We start from the raw sequence: 17,707 nt of genomic DNA on the forward strand, positions 1-17,707 counted from the left end.
ACAAAGTATTGGCACACATTTTTTTATATATATATTAAAGTTTAATATATCCTGAGTCTCTACTAGAGAAGGCTTTCTGCTAGATTCTGGAGCATGGCTTTAGAAATTTGATTGTATTTAGTGACAGGAGCGTTAGTGAGGTCAGAATTTTGGATCACCACCAGCCCACCTCATCCCCAAATCCCCAAGTACTGGATGGAGCACCATCCATCATTCCAGAGAACCCAGTCACATTGCTTCACAGCTTAGTGCTGGGGGCTTTATACCCTCTCTAGCTCACTCCTGGCATTAGATATGGTACCAAAAGCTTCCATGTTTACCTGCTTCAGGGAGTCCTATTCTATTGGCAGTACTTCTCTACACGTTCTAGACAAGCCTGTGCGCATTTACACATCTATGTCAGCAAGGCCGACTTAAGGTAGCTGAATGCATTCGTTAGTAGGGGTGTCCGCAAACATTTGGACACCCCAAAATGAATTTCCATATATAGACTGGGAATGATTGGTAACTCCTCCTCCTCCTCCTTCTTTTTCTTCTTCTCTCGTAGGTGCAGTCGCTTCCAGTCAGAGATCAAGCGGCTGAAGATCTCCTCCCCCGTCCGCGTGTGTCAGAACTGTTACTACAACCTGCAGCATGAGCGGGCCTCAGAAGAAGGCCCCAGAAACTAGACCTCCGTTCACTCCCTGTCCTCCCTTATCGCAACACACGCTCTTCTGCCCCCTGACTCCCCCACCTCCCTTTAGAAAGGTCCTCGCCACTACCACCACCCCTGCGCCAGAGAGCCATTGTTTGTAAAGCCGTGACGTAAACTAAAATGTCCGTTGTTTCACGGATGGAGGCGGAGCATTTTTCACTTTTGCTTTCCTTCATGTTACACTCGATCGTGCCCACGTAAGCATTTCTCCATGAACTGTTAGATTTTAGAAACCTGCGCATAAAAACAACAAAAAAAACCCTCCTTCATGAAATCTGGCGACATGTGTTTATATTGTAAATAGTTCTGATGGCCTTTTTAACTAGAACAAGGAAAAACGAGTCATGATTACGAGAGAAAGACAAGGAGCATTGCCTGTAACATAGCATTATAACGTACCACTCCTGACGTAAAAAGCAGAGAAACTAAAACGGTTGTGTGTAGTCGATGTCACTAGTCACAGCATCCCAGCGGGTATGAAATCGTGGACTATGAATGTTAATAATAAATGTTTGTGGGTTGATGGGTCATCACCATTTCTAGTTATGCAAATACTCCATTGTTTTGTTTACAGTGTGTTAACTTCGGCGTGTTGCCCACAGTATCAGAACAGTTTCGCCAGTAGCTGATGGAAATGGCTGGGATGGTTTTACGCTCCGTGGCCAAACTGCCTTGATGTACATTTTTTGTTTTTGTTTTTTAAAGCATATTTATAAACAACAGAACAGCCCTTATAAAGCTTAATGTTTTCAATGTTTACTGCTATTTAACGTAATGTCTTTACACAGCATATCAGGGCTCTTCCTATAGAAACCATTGGTTCTGAAAAATAATATATAATGTATCCATTAAGCTGACGGCCTAACTGACTGAATATAGCAAGTGGTCACTAGTGTAGTTTGTACATTTAGGCTAACAAGGGACTCCCAACCCCCCAAACCCCAATCCTAGTAAAAAAAAGTGATCTTACGTAGTTTTTCCTCTAATACTAACTGCTGTTTTCTCGTGGGGGGGAATAAGGCCAAGGCCAATATGTGGTCAAATGCAGAAGATTTAAAGCCCTTTTTTTTTTTTTTTTTTACAGTCATATTATTTGTTTCTTTGTTTTTCCCTCAAGATCTCGAGTTATGTATCGCAATATTTTTTAAAAATTATTTTTATTTTGTATGTTTCAGTATCCCAACTTTAGAAAGGTTTCTCGAGATAACAGGTTCATTTCTTTTAAAGTTTTCCCATCCGATATGGGAAATATATATATCCCCTTATCTTGAGAAAGTTATATTCATGCCTTATAACCATTGTCCCTCCAGTTACAGGCACATCAAGTTGTAATTCTGACTCCAGCCACTAAGGGCAGACCGCTACAATGGTGTGATATTGAGATAAATAGCTTGTGATCTTGTCACAGTAAAACGGACTAAATAAACAATGCTAATCCATCTCTCTGTAGAACCTCCGGCATCAAATATCAGCGTCAGCTTTTCTTCTATTTAAGTGTGTCACCGTCGTGGTATGGGATCTCGTGTCGTGAGTGCTGTTGAACAACTGGAATCACGGTTTAAGGCAGAGACGAAATGAGACTTTTTTTTTTATTATTTATTTTTTTTTTATTTTATTTTATTTTATCTGTTGGTACTGTGGGCAACACTGCATTTTAAAAAGTGCTGCTTTGGTCATTAGTAAGAAACGACTTTTATTTTTTATTTTTTTATTATTATTATTATTAAAACATTAAACACATAAATCACTTTTAAAGGACAGAATGCTCCACACGTGCAGTAGTGAAGTCTCTTCACCGTCTTCATACATTTCCCCATCGTTCGCCACACAGCCTGATATGCACCCGCTCCGATCACGGCCGTGGTTATTAGAATGCATTCATGTACTGTAATTTAGCGTGCAATCAGCTTAAAGGCCGGGCGGTTTTATCAATCCCACTTTATTTACGCACCTTCAGGAAAAAGACGTTAAAGGATCACAAGGTTTTTATGTTGTGGGATATCATTTTAAAGGGGTGCGTTCCTTTACAGCGAGACGAAATGTACAAAGTATTTATGCAATTATAATGTTTCCTTTTTTTATGATTGATTATTGTACTTTTTTTTTTTTTTTTTTCCTCCAGCAAGTTTGGTTAACTTGTTGCATGTCTAACACAGCTGACTTTCTGTGTCAGTGCATTGTACATGTTTGGCATTATTATTATTATTATCATCCTTGTTTCTTCTTCGTTTTTGTTTGTTTAGGGTTTCTTCATTTCTATGGCATTATTGAATGAGTTCCAAAGCCCAGAGAGTTGTGTACAGAGCAGCCAGCTACGCTTAAAGGTGTGCCCCCAAAATCTCCGGGTCGGGTTGACTTTTTTTTTTTTTTTTTTTTTCTCTCTCTCTCTTTTCTTTTTTTTTGTACTCTATGTATGAAAATTAAGGACTGATCTCTCTCACACACAGAAAAAAAAACTATATATAAAAAACACAAACAAAAGGATTCTCTTTTTTTGGTGGTCTTGTGTTAGACTGCATTGCTACGGTATCTGGTGTGCAATCTGTGGTAGCTGAATGTTCATTGTGCATTTGTGTTCAAGTACAACTACATGCCCTCCTCCTTCCTCGTAGAGTAACCCTGAACTGTACTGTTACTATAATGCAATAGATCTGGTACTCATTTTTAATTTAATTTCAATTAAATCTTTGCTGTTTACCACCAGCAGTGTCCAATTCTCCTTGTCTGTTGTTATTTTTCAGATCTCATTTCAGGATTTATACGCTATCCCATGCAGCCAAGGATGAGAAATGAATGTACAATGAATTACGCACAAAGATTATGTAACTTAAGCGTGATGATGATAATGACATGATTCCCACAATCAGTAAAGAAAGATGAGAAACCCAAATGTCTGCATAGTTTGGTCAAGTCCTATAAAACTATAATTGGCTTTACATGATGAAATATGCTTTTGAGAAATGTACGTTTCTGTCTGGTGGAATATTTATTAGATTCCTTAACCGCAGACTTTAGAGCTTTAGACTCTGGGTTTTCTGTCTTTAACAGTAGCAGTACTTGCATATTGTTGCTGTCATGCAATAACCTTGTATCTCAAATGGGAACTTTACAGAAAAAGGAAATGACCTTCTCAACTTTCAATGGAAGCCAGTGTAAAATATTTTGTGTTAGAACAACTGCCAATTTCAAATTATGTCAAAAAGGGGAAAACTGTAGTAATGAAGACATACAGGGGTTTTGGGTGACCGTGGTGAAATGCTACAGATCTGACACATTGCATTTCCTATTCCTATTCCCAATATTAAACATTTCTGAAATTATCAGAATCATTTCAGTCCACCTAAACACTCTAAAATGATCCTACAACTAGATCTAACTGTTTCAAGTACCAAAAAACATTTGAAATAATGTGACTCTGGCAGCTGTTTGTATTGTGTTATAATTTCATGATGAATGGATCAATAGAAATGCTCCAAAATGATAGGGAACAATCATTTTACTTTGAAAATTACTAACTTTATTAGCTAATATTTTATTAGTAATAATATAGCAACATTCAAAATATCAAAAACAAAACATTAAAACGTAAAGTTGGGTAGTAATATCTGAAATACTGATATTACTGATATCATACAAAAGCTAAATCTAAAATATCTGTAAACAGCAAAGAATTTTTTAGCAACATTTCAAATCTTCCCAAATACTGAAGTATTAACACATTATAAGACTGTAAGAACTGAAGTGACTTTTGACCCTAATGTAACTCCAACACATAACAAAACCATAGAACAGTTACCTGTGCAACGTGATTCAAATGCAAGTAAATGTCATAAATGTACAGTTTGACAGTTTTAATGGAACTAAGGCTGCACTTTTAAGAACCATCCACTGTCTTTTGCCTATTTAAAGACTTCTAAAGTTGAAAGATGGTGGAAAACTTTTTATAGATGGTTCTATAGAGTAGAAAAGGGCTTTACTAGTATCGTCAAATAATACGTTTTGCAGTTAGTTTTGAAAACTTTATACATTTCAACTAAATACTTACAATTGCACACCTTATAAACCTAAAGACCTGACTTCTATTTATAAAGCACCAGTTGACCAGTTAGCGATATGTTACTACAGTGACATAAAATAATCTATCTCGGTTATAGCATGCCTACATTACAGAATATTTCAATTACCGCACATTTACTTTAAAGTATATCTACATTTGACATTATTTCTAATTTTACATTATACTAGTTACATTATTGCAAATGCAGATATACTATAGCAAAACTAGCATGTCTTAATTATAGCATATTTACACAATCATATTTGAATAATAGAATCTCTAAAGTATAGCATATCTAATTTATAGCACATCTGAATTATAGCATTTCTAAATTCTAGCATACCTCCATCACAGCATACCATTGCTGTCACTCAAAAACCTTCTATCCACCATACATTTAAAACAGCATTTCTAAATGATACAGCCAAATGAATGCACATCTAAATCATAGCACATCTTCATTATGGCATTTCTAAATTATAGTATATCTGAATTATAGTGCATTTACATGACAGAATATCAAAATGTGCACATTTATATTATAGCACATCTAAAATACAGCACATTTCAATGATAGCATATCTAAATTGTAGCACATCTAAATCATGTATAGCATCATATTTACAGCATATGTAAATTAGAGTCTAATTTATAGCACAGTATATCTAATTTACAGCATATCTAGTAGATCATGGCATATCTAATATATTATAGCATTTCTAAATTATAGCATATCTTCATTATACAGCATTTACATTTTGCTTTCAATGAAGGATAATATACAAAGACTTTATTCCAGGCCATTTCTGAGTAATTTGACACATTGTAAGAGATTTAAATATTTAAATTATTTAATTAGATGTTATTTCATAAGTCATCTAAACGAAGCTATACTTAACCTGAAGCACAAAGTATCGCGAGATATCGAACTATCGAAATCTCGGAATCGTCTCCTGGTGACGCTCCGAAGCGTCGTGAGCGTTGCCATGGTGACCCGACAGCCCTGCAGCGCCGACCTGCAGAAGCGCTGCTTGGCTGCGCGAGCACACTGTCCGTCAAACTGGCGGAAGTGGGCCGTACAGACACACCTGCACTGGTCAAACTGGAGGAACTGGGACTGGGACGTTCACACAGTTTTAGAGAGAGAGAGAGAGAGTGAGTGTGTGTGTGTGTGTGTGTGTGTGTGTGTGTCGGCTGTCAGTGCCCGGCTCCAGCCGCAGAGTGGAGCAGTGTTCACTCGTGTTGAGTCAGTGAGGGGTGTGTGTGTGTGTGTGTGTGTGTGTTAAAGAGAGAGAGAGAGAGAGAGAGAGAGAGAGAGAGAGAGAGAGAGAGAGAGGGGGGTAACAAGGGGACAGGCTGGTCTGGTAAGCCACCACAGCGCACCGACAACACAAACAAGCTGCACACCTGCGGACAGAAAACAAATGCAGGCATCTGATCGCCGTGCCTGGCGCCGAGAGGGTCTCCGACATTTCCACGGTCCCGTAAAGCCTGTCTGTCTCCGACTCTGATGGTCGGCTGTAGGTGCAGTTAAAACGGATTACACCCTTTTTAATACCCCGTTTCTGCTCCGTCGACACCGTCTATGCACCTGTGAGCGACACGCAAGACGCTAACGACGGGAGGACATAATGACGGAGCTGAGAAGGCGAGGAGCTGGAGGCGGAGACCCGGACAGCGCCGAAAACATCAGCGATAAGGTAGCGAGCTAGCTGACTATAACGCTCACTGAAGGCAGCCGGATTTGTCAGGTTGTCCTTTTTTTGCAGTCCGACTAAGAGAGCTAACTAGCTGACCTACTGGTGCGACCTAATATCCGCGTTGGTCAGCTATTCTGAAAAGCGGCGAATCCAGGTCCCGGAAAGTACAAATCCGCTCCAGGATTTTGTTCGAACTGGCTGGATGGCTCCGCGCAGCGCAGTTCGAACAAAATCCTGGAGCGGATTTGTACTTTCCGGGACCTGGATTCGCCACCACTGGCTTATTAGGTAAACTGCTAGCTAATGTTAGCTCATAAAACGACCCTTGTCGCAGGCTTGTTTTATGGCGCACTGTTTATTTCGGGCGAGCAGATGCTTCAGCGTATCTGCAGCTAAATACTTCACTTTTTTAAACGTTTTACAGACGTTTAGTATCGTATTGTCCTAGCTATCAACTTCACCGCTGAGTCTCAGCACCCAGCCGCAACTCCACTAGCGCTGTGGACACTGGAGTTGGTAGCTAGCTAGCTAGAGTTAGCTAGCTTAGTTAGTCGTGCCTCTTTACAAACACCGTCTGACCTTACATGCCAGGGCAGGACTAACCTACATGCCTGTGCGGTCATACTGAGGCAGGTGTCAGTAGACCGGCTAGCCCCAGATTTGCTTGCTAATGCAGGTGCAGTCAGACGCAAGGGGGTGGGGATCCAGAGCAGCCTACAGGGGCTGTCAGTTAGTGCTAGTGCTAGCTATAGCTAGTTCATTCAGGGTAAGCTGACGCAGATCTGGAGCTCCATGGCCTTCATATCTGGCTTGTTCTCTGCTGGAAACAGATCCATTAGAGCAGTGGAGCAGTAGGACCGTGTTGGAGAACCAACACGTGTCTAGAATCAGCTGCAGCTCATCTAGCTACCACCTAGGGTAGTTTATGAGATCAGCCCATGGTTGCTACCCATGATCTCTGAATGAATGGTCCACTGTATACTGTGTATATGTAATATTGGTGGTGGTAAATAAGGTCTACGTGGGGTCTGACATATCGATTTTTAGTAGTCTTGAACGTTTCACCACCTCTATGAAGAAATCTGTCACCGGGTTTCACACCGAACCACTCCTGAGCTTTTGTTTACATCGTAACCATGTAATTATGCAGTAATTTTGGAAAATGATCAAGATTTCCCTTTAATTTATATTGAAATCTATGGACCTTAATGGGCCTTAATCTCTGTTTAGGTATAGTGAGAGTGGTTGTCCTGAAAGCATATGTAAGACTCAAGCAGGGATATATACATACATAAACAACCTGAGTAATTGAGTAAGGGAAGAAAACAGTGCAGTGGAACCTCTTACTACATCCAGAATTGACCAACACAGGAAATGAGGTCTGTGCAGTTGGGAAACAACACAGCAGTGGAGACTCTGAGTGTGGTTAGAGCTCTGGGTTATAGATAACATGCTTGTGGGTTCAATACCCAGGTTTTGCTGCCCCATCTGCCACTATTGCACTAAGCCTTCTCTGTTCCAGGGGTAGCATGGCTGACACACAGACCCTGCCTGTCTAGGATGGGGAAATGGGAATTGTCTTGCATTGTACAACTAGAAATGACAGTAAGGGTGCAGACATTAAAAAAAGTACTGATCCACACCAACAGCTTGATTAACATTAGACTCAGGGTAGGTTACTAATGAATACAGTTATACTGAGATTAACGTACAAAAACTCCCATGTGTAGGGGACAGCTACCCATTAACTTGTTCAAATCTGACCCATTACTGCACAGGCCTTCGTCTTGGAGAGAAGGTCTGAGACTGTACGCACTGTAATGTAATAACAATGGAATAACAAACCGCAAACAAATGAGAGTAAGTCACTTCTGGATTCCAGGATGGGCTAGAAGAAAATGTTTCTTTATGATTTTCAGGCTCTGATTTTAAGCCTGAAAACCTGTTTTTGGTTTTGGCATGATGGCCTAAAGCCTGTCAATAAGCTTTCTGAAATGGGTATGTTAAGCAGAGAGCTCAGCTGAACCGTTTAACACATATGAACCTGACAGTCACATGTCTGACAGTTAAGACAAGTTCAAGTCTTTAGAGCTGTTTCCCATTTCATTAGCAGTAGAGTTGACATGCTAATATTGGCCATTGGCTATGGGCTAATATTGAAAATGTAGCTCAGTAGTAGCCACCATTTAATTTCATTTGAAAAGTTTACATGAGAAATGATTGTTTATGTTGTTGGTTCATGTCCTTTACATCATATTCAGATTAAGCACAGATGATCATATCATGTACCATAAGGGTTGGGCATATGGCTGGGCGATATGGTAAAAATACTATATCACAACGTTTTCCATGATACATGTAATCACAGACTAAAAACATCAGTGGCAACAGATTCTTATAAACCACTACTCAGAGGCTCTCCCGTACTGAACACAGTGATTTTTATTAAACATCTACTGAAACCAGTCTAATTACACTGTTAGTAATGACAACTGCAGCTGATCAGTGTTTATTAAGCACTAACAGTATCCTCGATATCCGTAGAAAAGCATACTGTTATCACAATAACAAAATTTATCACGATGCGATCGTCATATTGCCCAGCTCTAGGTGGGCAGTGTATATGTAGAAGCATTAACAATAAAATATTGTGAGATTACCCATCCATATCATATAATTTAAAGGACAAAATTCAGATCTTGTACTCCTGTAACTCTTGAAACACACAGCCAGCTCAGAGGCCCTTCCTGATACTGTGTCGTACTTGGAAATACGTTGCAGAATATGCTTAGCATGCTAAGGTTAAGGAAAGTGTAATCCAAGGCTTAAGCCACCCTGAAAGGACATGCTTTACACATGCTTTTCTGGACAAGCTGAGAGATACAGAACAGTCAAAAGTGCAGCTCTATTACAGGTCATTTGAGTAGCAGCATGATTGTGAGGCTGTTATAGGCTATAATGCTCTACTACTCAACTACTTCCAGGTCTTTGCAGCGAGATGCAGCTTCCCAAGGTCAGCCTCATCCTTCTGTTAGCAGAGTCCATTCTCTCTCTTTTTTTTTTACACTGAGATAGGACATGATGGTAGCTTGCGCCCGGTGTCATGACCTCAAATGGAGACACGCTGATGGCTGTAGCCCGACGCTGTCCTTTTGAGACAGTAGCCTGTCTCTGGTGAGCCGTTGAGGCAGCAGAGCATTAGCACACGGCGGTCTGCTCAGTTTACTGCCCCTCTGAGCCCAGTGCAGGATGATGACCTGCTCGTGTCGGCCACACACAAACGCCAGACAGGCCCAGTGTTGGATGTCTCTGACAGATTTTGAAATGGCTCCTCGTTCTGTAATACAGTGACCATGCATTTTTTTGGCCACTGAGGACCAGTCTTTTCCTAATTCACTTGGAGTGTACGGTCTTTGTTTGGTCAAAATCTTTGTTACTAAGTGTCCGAAAGGCATAAAATTAAATATTTTTTGTAAACATTAGGAGTAAGATTAGTCTGTTTTGTGCAATTGTAGAGATTTAGGGTCAGAAACAATTGACCAAAATCTCAAGCCTTAATAAGCTTGTTATAACTATAGCTTGACCCCAGTCACCATTAAGTCACCATTAAGACTCCTCAAACCTTGCCAAACAATCAGCAGCCATGCACTCCTCTAAGCAACTGCCGAGCACTCTGAAACTGAAAATTTAAATAACTGACGCCCGCAAAGCAGCAAGTGCTGTTAGAGTGTTTGGCAGTGTATATGTAGAAGCATTCTGTGATGATAGATCACATTAACAATAACTAATTGTGAGATTACCCATCTATATCATATCATCTAAAGGACAAAATTCAGATCTTGTACTCCTGTAACTCTTGAAGGCCCTTCCTGATAGTGTGTCGTACTTGGAAATATGTCACACCATATGCTTAGCATGCTATGGTTAAGGAAAGTGTAATCCAAGGTTTAAGCCACCATGAAAAGACACGCTTTACACATGCATTTCTGGACAAGCTGAGAGATACAGAACTGGAGTGGTAGTGCACATCATACCATCTGGAACAAAAGAAAACGCTGAAGATGAAAAGAGGACTGCTTCTACAGCAGGATAATGATCCTAAACACACCTCAAAATCCACAAGGGACTGCCTTAGAAGGTGTAAGCTGAAGTTTTGGCAATGGCCCTCACAGTCCCCTGACCTAAACATTGTGGAAAATCGACAATAGACTCAATAGAGGAGTGCATGAAGAATCACACAGAATAGAAGCCCTCTGCAAGGAAGAATGGGTAAAAATACCCCAAATAGGAATGGGAAGAAACAGGGTCTTACTGAGTACTGACCATACAGGATGCCCAAACGTTTGCATATGAGATGTTTCATCTTTACCATAAATCAGGTCCAGATTTCCTCGCTTTCACAGCTATTGACATAAACCCATATTTTGACCCTGGGTTGCCCAAACGTATGCATACCACTGTAGGTTCATAATGTGAGTTGATTTACAATATTAAGGGCAGTAATACTATTTACTGGTGATGAACAAAAGTGATTTCAGCACTGAACAGAATTCATGGGAAAGTGCAGCTTACACCCTATGTCGTGCCCTCTGTGACCAACAGACTGCAACTTCACAGCCTACTCTGACTCTCCCCTCATGGCTTATCCTGCTTTTTCAGTGTTCTTCAGAAAACAGGTTTTGCGGGGCCTCATGCCATCAAACGCTCATTCACAAAGGAGAGAGTGAGCATTAAACTGGAAAGGCAAGCTCAGCGAGAGGTGATGACTCAGTTATCATCATGATGTGTGTGTTGTTAATGCTTTTGCGTTATTTAGTGACTCAGAGTAGTACAGTACTGTACTATAATACACTGCACGGCACTGTTTTTGTATTAGCACAATAAAGTATGGCTTTTCAGTGCAGAACCCATCAGGAGAAAGTGCTGGATCGGATATCAGAGGGGAAAAATGAATCAAATCTGGTTAGTTTATTCGGGTCAAGCTGGTTAAGCTGGTTGACCAGCACAGCAAATGTTTTTGATCTGGTTGATCAGCATGACCAGTATGACCAAGCTTGTTGCTGGTTGACCAGCATGATTAGTATGGCCAAGCTGATTGACTAGCATGACCAGCCTGACTTTACTGGTTGGCTAGCATGACCACCATGACCATGCTGGTTGGTCAGTATGACCAAGCTTGTTGCTGGTTGACCAGCATGATTAGTATGGCCAGGCTGGTTGACTAGCATGACCAGCCTGACTTTGCTGGTTGATTAGCATGATCAGCATGACCAGTATGACCAAGCTTGTTGCTGGTTGACCAGCATGATTAGTATGGCCAAGCTGATTGACTAGCATGACCAGCCTGACTTTGCTGGTTGATTAGCATGATCAACATGACCAGTATGACCAAGCTTGTTGCTGGTTGACCAGCATGATTAGTATGGTCATGCTGGTTGACCGGTTGGTTGACCAGTATGATCAGCTTGTCAACCAGCTTGGTGAAGTAGGACATGCTGCATGCTTCAACCCTCTCCACCATCTGAAACAAAGTACAATGAAAAGCTGGTCTTGAGCTGGATTTTTCTGCAGAGAAATGTAGCCTGTTCTGTGGCTACCTTTAGAGGCTCATCTTAAGTGAATTCCTTTAGCTTAACATTTATTGAAAAATCAGTCTGTATTGGCCGATACGCAGCATTTCAGCATTGACTTGACTTGACTTGGTATTGAAGAAGAGGTGATCTTGTGCTGTCTCTAAGAATTACTACCTGCCTCTGTTGGAGACTGCTGTATGATTGGCATTACCTTGTTAAAGAGTAATGACACCTCGCAGTTGGAGAACTCCACCCCTAGTCCTACTTTAAAAAATGCTCAGAAATGGGATGGGCACTTTGAACAGTTTGGGAGGGAAAGGCGGCGGCACCATGAAGAAAGCAAACTAAGAAAGTGGTATTAGCTCCTTTTCTTTTACCTAGTGAGGGGTCTCATCTCTCCTGCACACAGACACAGCCCCCCACTTCATTGATTACTCTACACATGTGGCTGGTTTTGATTGTTAAGATGTCGTGACTGATTTAGGAGTAAGAAAGTATTTTCTAATGCTAAGTTCACACTACATGATTGTAGCCCTGACAGATGTGGGAGATTGCAGACAAAAGCCCCAGATCAGGTAAATCAGCGTTCACTCTGCGCTGGCTCGATCACTATGTGAGGACTGTTTAAAGATGCAATCTGAGCGCTTGCAAGTGCAGGCTAAATATCTGGACCTGTCGGGGAGTCTAAATCCAGTAGTGTGAAAAATGTTGTGGCCTGGTCTGGAGGAGTTGTACAGGCTGTACAGATATGGCTTCATGTACAAAGTATGTGTCAATTGTTGTGTGTGGTTTCAGGTCACGATGTTAACTGGAGTCCAGACAGACTTGCTGGGAATTCCTTCTGGTGAAAGATCCTGTAGTCCTGTAGTGTGCAAACCATTACCATTTAATGATTCCTGATGACACGACAACAGGTTGTGTAGTGTAGTGGAAACAGCTCAGCCATCTGAAGACTGTAAAAGGCTGTGAAAAGAAGACATAATGGCATAATGGGCCGACAAACTGTTTGGTTTGGGGTCTGTTCAGCTGTCCAGCTGCCTGGACTTACTGCATGGGCTGTTGTGATTGTCTCAGGAGATAAGGGTGGGTTAAGGTGGATGACATGTGCCATCTGGAGCTGCATTTAGAATGGTTCAGTTCGTATATACATCGCATATACAGTTAATGCTGTATCGCTACATCAGAGATTTGTGGACGCAGTGATTTGACTGCCAGAGGACAGGCAGCCAAATTGTACCATTAGCGTGCTGAGGCAGAACTTGTGGACGGGTGAGCAGAACTGCGAGCGTACAGATCTCCAAAGTCATGCTATGTCTAAGCTAAGTATTATTAAAACCCAGTGTGGGAAAGGTACTGTCTACCATTGTTAGCTTGAGGCCAACCAAACTCTTAAAGCCCCACAGGCCAGGCCAGTTCTGGTGCCTTATTTTTTAGATCTTTGCTCTAGCGGTTTCTCACACAGCTAATCTGTACTGAAAGAGGTAGGAGAGTTAATTACAGCAGTGTTCTCTCATACTAGTTCTGTGCAGCTGAAGGTGAGCGTCGTCATCAGGTGGTGGTATGATTGACTGATTTGCATAATGTGGCCTCAACCGTGGTGCTGACCATTTTAAACAGACGGTATCAGATTTGAATGAGACTAATGCAGTTTTAAGCTCTTCATAAAAATAAAAAAAAACTGTCTTGAGGATGTAATTACTTTTAAAAATTTGAACCAGCACCAGTCTTTTAGAAGTATTTTGAGGAGAAAATCTGAAAAAGTCTGACCTGACAGTAAAACTGCTTGATATAGATGTACTGGACAGTCCCATGACTGAGCATAAGTAACTCATTTTTAAGATCTATGCTTCCAGAGCCCTTTTTTTATTGAATTTACAGTAGAATAAAGAGTCTACTTTTCATAGTAAAGCTGTTAGCACGCTAATATTGAAAGTGTGTAGTTTAAAAGCTTTTAAATTTTAAGAAAAAATCAGATTGGAAAAGAATCTCTGGTTTCTCTGGTAAATACAAGTGCAGTATATAATTTTTACTCTGTGTTTCACTGTAATGTAGGCTAATATTGTGTGGTAGATTCTGCCGCATTAACTTCCGCCCTTGCCAGCAGCGAGCGAGTCTGTTTTGGTATTTAGAGCACATGTACGAATTCCTAATCAGCCTCCGATTATTTTTTCTAAGTATTTAAAGGGCCAAGCTGTAGCTCACCAAGTGAGTATCATATTGAACCACGCTGTAACCCTGAGCCCACATTTTCTCTTCAGACGCGCTGGTCTGTTTTTTTTTTTACTGCCTCTTCTCCAGCCCACAACGTCAGCATCAACCTGCAGCGGCTTAGGTGGACAAACAGAACGAGCAGGAGACTGTATCGAGTGAGCGAGTGGGCGTGTTGTCTCTGGGTTAAGTTTGTTTGCGCAGCGCAAGGCCAAGGGGTCAGGCTTGGCCGGGGTTATTCCCCTTCTGCCTGGGGATTAGTGTAGTCTCATTTCTGGAGCAGCTGATCAGAGGCCTAGCCTGCTTATTGGCCTCATTCACAGGGTGGCAGATGATAAGACTGGTGCAGACTTGCGGGCAATGAGGGCGAGGTCTGAGCAGCGAAGTTCTTTGCACTTTGACACATTTTATCCTGGAGATGCTAAATCCTGACATTCGCACAGATATTTATAGAGTAGCAATTATTAGCCAGTGGAAACACGCCAACGAGGCAGATTGAACAGGGCATGAAGTCATTGTAACACTAGTGTGATGTTTATTAAGTGCCTCCTTTTGCAACAGTAGTCCAGTTCAGTGAGGTTTTACACGCCTTTGCTCAGGAGCCATGCTTAATGCTGTTTCAATGGACATACCGCATACTGATTACTGTTACTCCAACAGTAGCAGCTTTATATGTTCCAATTAAGGCCCTGAGCTGAGACTGGGATATGAATCAGTCCACAGCAGATCGTTTTTTTAAGCATCAGAATTCAGTCAGATATTCCTCAGTGAAACAAGACTTGATAACCGTCCACTCAGGTACTGGACAATTCTTTTTTTTCATCATGATCACTACACACAGGTTGTATATTGTACTGATAAAGCCATTTATAAGAGATTCTGTACAGAACTAACTACAAAATGTTTTCTAGACACTGGGTAGGGCTTCCTTTAGCTCTCAATACAGTTCAGTGGGTGATATGGTAAAAGGATAGACATGAGCGCAGACAAAATGCATCAGTAGTGATGATTTAAAAAAAAAAAAAAAACTACCATCCAAACACTCACCCATATTTAGTAGTCATTTTAATGGAAATGTGCTACACTTTATCCAGTTAAACCAGTCTAGTAACACTGTTTGTAATGAAACATATCCTCAATATGCTTAGAAAAGCATATTGTGTGTCATGATAAAAAAATGTCAAAATATCACAATATGATAAAATATTGTCATATTGCCCAGCTTTACTTCCGTTTTATTGGATTTATATCCAGTGACTGGGAAGACCGCTGAAGAACAGAGCTCATTGTCATGTTCATGAAACCAGTTTGAGAGGACTTGGTGGTGCATCATCATGCTGGAATTAGAAGATGGGTAAATTGTTGCCTTGGTACTTAAGCAGTCTGAGGCCTACCGCATCCACCAACCTGGAGTGTCGACACAAGGCAGGTTGGGTCCATGGATTCATGCTGAATCATGCTGAAATCCAACTTCACCAGACCAGACTTCATTTTTGTAGACTTCAACTGTTCGGTTTTGGTGAGCCTGTACCGACTGCAGCCTCAGCTTTCTGTTCTTGGCTGACTGAAGTGGAACCGAGCGTGGTCTTCTGTTGTTGTAGCCCATGCTTTTCTGCTCAGCACAACTGTACAGAGTGGTCATCTGAGTTACTGTAGCCTTTCTGTTAGCTCAAATCACTTTGGCCATTCTCTGTTAACCATCCTCAAACCAGCTTGTTTGGCACCAACAATCCTGGCACATTTAAAATCACTGGGATCACCTCACCTGAGGCTGCTGACTTGTATCTGCAGTAGGAATAGAACTTCTGCTGAATTAGCTATTAGCTGCTTCATCTCCTGCCCTCTATATTATGAAAGAGGAGAAGTTACTGATTCAGTTCCTTCAGACATGTCCCTCCCTTCTTACAGTTATAAATGGCCTGCTGAAGTGACCTTATAGTCAGTGTGTTTAAAGGACACTGTACCCAGGTTCAGTACTGGTTTCCACTAAAGCTGTCTGTAGGCATTAGCGTCCCCTCATTAAAAAGTCAGCAGAAAGGGCTTCTCTTACCAGCATTAATCTGATGTTTCAGACCTTGGTGACCCCTCTTCTCAACTGAACTTGCTCCCAATTATCTCTTCACAGTCCACTCATTAGAGTCATAGATGGAAGGCTTCGTCTCAGTTGCTAATTTTAAATCATTTAGGTCTTGTTCGCTTATGCCCATATTTAGCATACATTTCTTTGAGCGGTTCAAAGAAAGGACAGTAATGATCCCAGAAAACTGTATGAGTGTTTCCAGGCGTAAAGTGGAGAAAAACCAAACCAGTGCTTGGCTCAGAACAATGGCAGGGGTTTCAAAAACAGTCCACACAAAAAAGCCTTGACTGCTTGATGTTGTTTTGGATGGTGGTAACTATTCCTTCATTTAATAGCCAAAATTCAGGGCCAAAGAGGGAAGGCGTATGTATGATTCTGGTGGAAATGACAAGGCAAGGGTGGGTGATATAGTAAAAAGTATCACAATACTTGAAAACCTTAATTTGATATACAGTCCTATTACAGTCATATGACAGAGTTTGCTGCATTTATAAATAAGCGAGCACACCAGTCAGTTGTAGCAGAGTGTGAAACGATTTTCATAGGCAAAAGATGGCAGCATCTCTGAAACCGCTAATTGTGTGGGATGTTTTAGAGCTGTCGTGGTGAAGGTATATCGAGAATGGACTTAGAGTGCCACACATTGAGTGCCTCCCAGCGGCCATTGGAATTAAACACCCAGGAACAAAGTACACACAGTGTCAGAAATATACATACACTCCCTTGGATTATTAACCCAGTACTGCTGAAAGACTCCAAAGCCTCTTACCTTCCTGTTAGTGATCATGGTTGACTACAGCTGGTAGCTTATCTCTGTAGCTTATCTCTGCCCACAAAGAAAGTGTTTGTTTGACAGCACTTCTTGAATTGATGTTGTTTTGGCCACAATGAACACATGGTGAATATGGCTCTGGGCTGTTTCGTTGTCTGTGAAACTGGTACAATGCAAAGACTGAATGGAATAACGAAGGTGAAATATCAGGGAGTTTGAGTTGGGTGTTGCAACAGGACAGTGACCCCAAACACACATCAAAGATGTTTGCTGAATGTGTAAACAGGCTAACGTGAAGCTTTTGGAATGGCCTTCTCAAGTGTCAAACTTATGAAAATCTGTGGATTGTGCTTCAAAGTTGAGTCTGTGCCAGGAAACTAACAAATTCAGTTTAACTGAACCAGTTCTGCCAAGATGAGTGGTCAAATATCCAATTGGAATTCTCTCAGAAACTTGAAGACGGCAACTAAAAGTGTCTGGTCAGGGTGCAACTTGGTACGTGATATTGAACCACACTTTAGTTGTTTGTATATTAGTATATAAACAGTATCAGATATACTAGATTTCCCATTTAAGAAAAGAATAGCATAATAACATATTGGACAGCCCAATGGCTGTAGCAT

The 17,707-nt window shown here is 41.2% G+C and overlaps 2 protein-coding genes across 5 annotated transcripts in view; both read left to right on the top strand.

Annotated features, from left to right (window-relative positions):
• wdfy3 (WD repeat and FYVE domain containing 3) overlaps window positions 1-3,408 on the top strand; it is a 118,569-nt gene extending 115,161 nt beyond the window's left edge. For all 4 annotated transcript variants that reach the window (XM_072665263.1, XM_072665262.1, XM_072665264.1 and 1 more), the window contains one exon: window positions 548-3,408. In XM_072665263.1, the coding sequence (XP_072521364.1) occupies window positions 548-668 (121 nt within the window). In that variant the 3' untranslated portion in view covers window positions 669-3,408. The remainder of the gene's footprint in view (window positions 1-547) is intronic.
• A 2,392-nt stretch (window positions 3,409-5,800) lies between these two features.
• cds1 (CDP-diacylglycerol synthase (phosphatidate cytidylyltransferase) 1) overlaps window positions 5,801-17,707 on the top strand; it is a 36,730-nt gene continuing 24,823 nt past the window's right edge. Inside the window, exon 1 of the mRNA XM_072664363.1 lies at window positions 5,801-6,451. Coding sequence (XP_072520464.1) covers window positions 6,383-6,451 — 69 coding nt within the window. The 5' untranslated portion in view covers window positions 5,801-6,382. The remainder of the gene's footprint in view (window positions 6,452-17,707) is intronic.

Source organism: Salminus brasiliensis, chromosome 20 (genome assembly GCF_030463535.1).
Source record: "Salminus brasiliensis chromosome 20, fSalBra1.hap2, whole genome shotgun sequence".
NCBI lineage: Eukaryota > Metazoa > Chordata > Actinopteri > Characiformes > Bryconidae > Salminus > Salminus brasiliensis.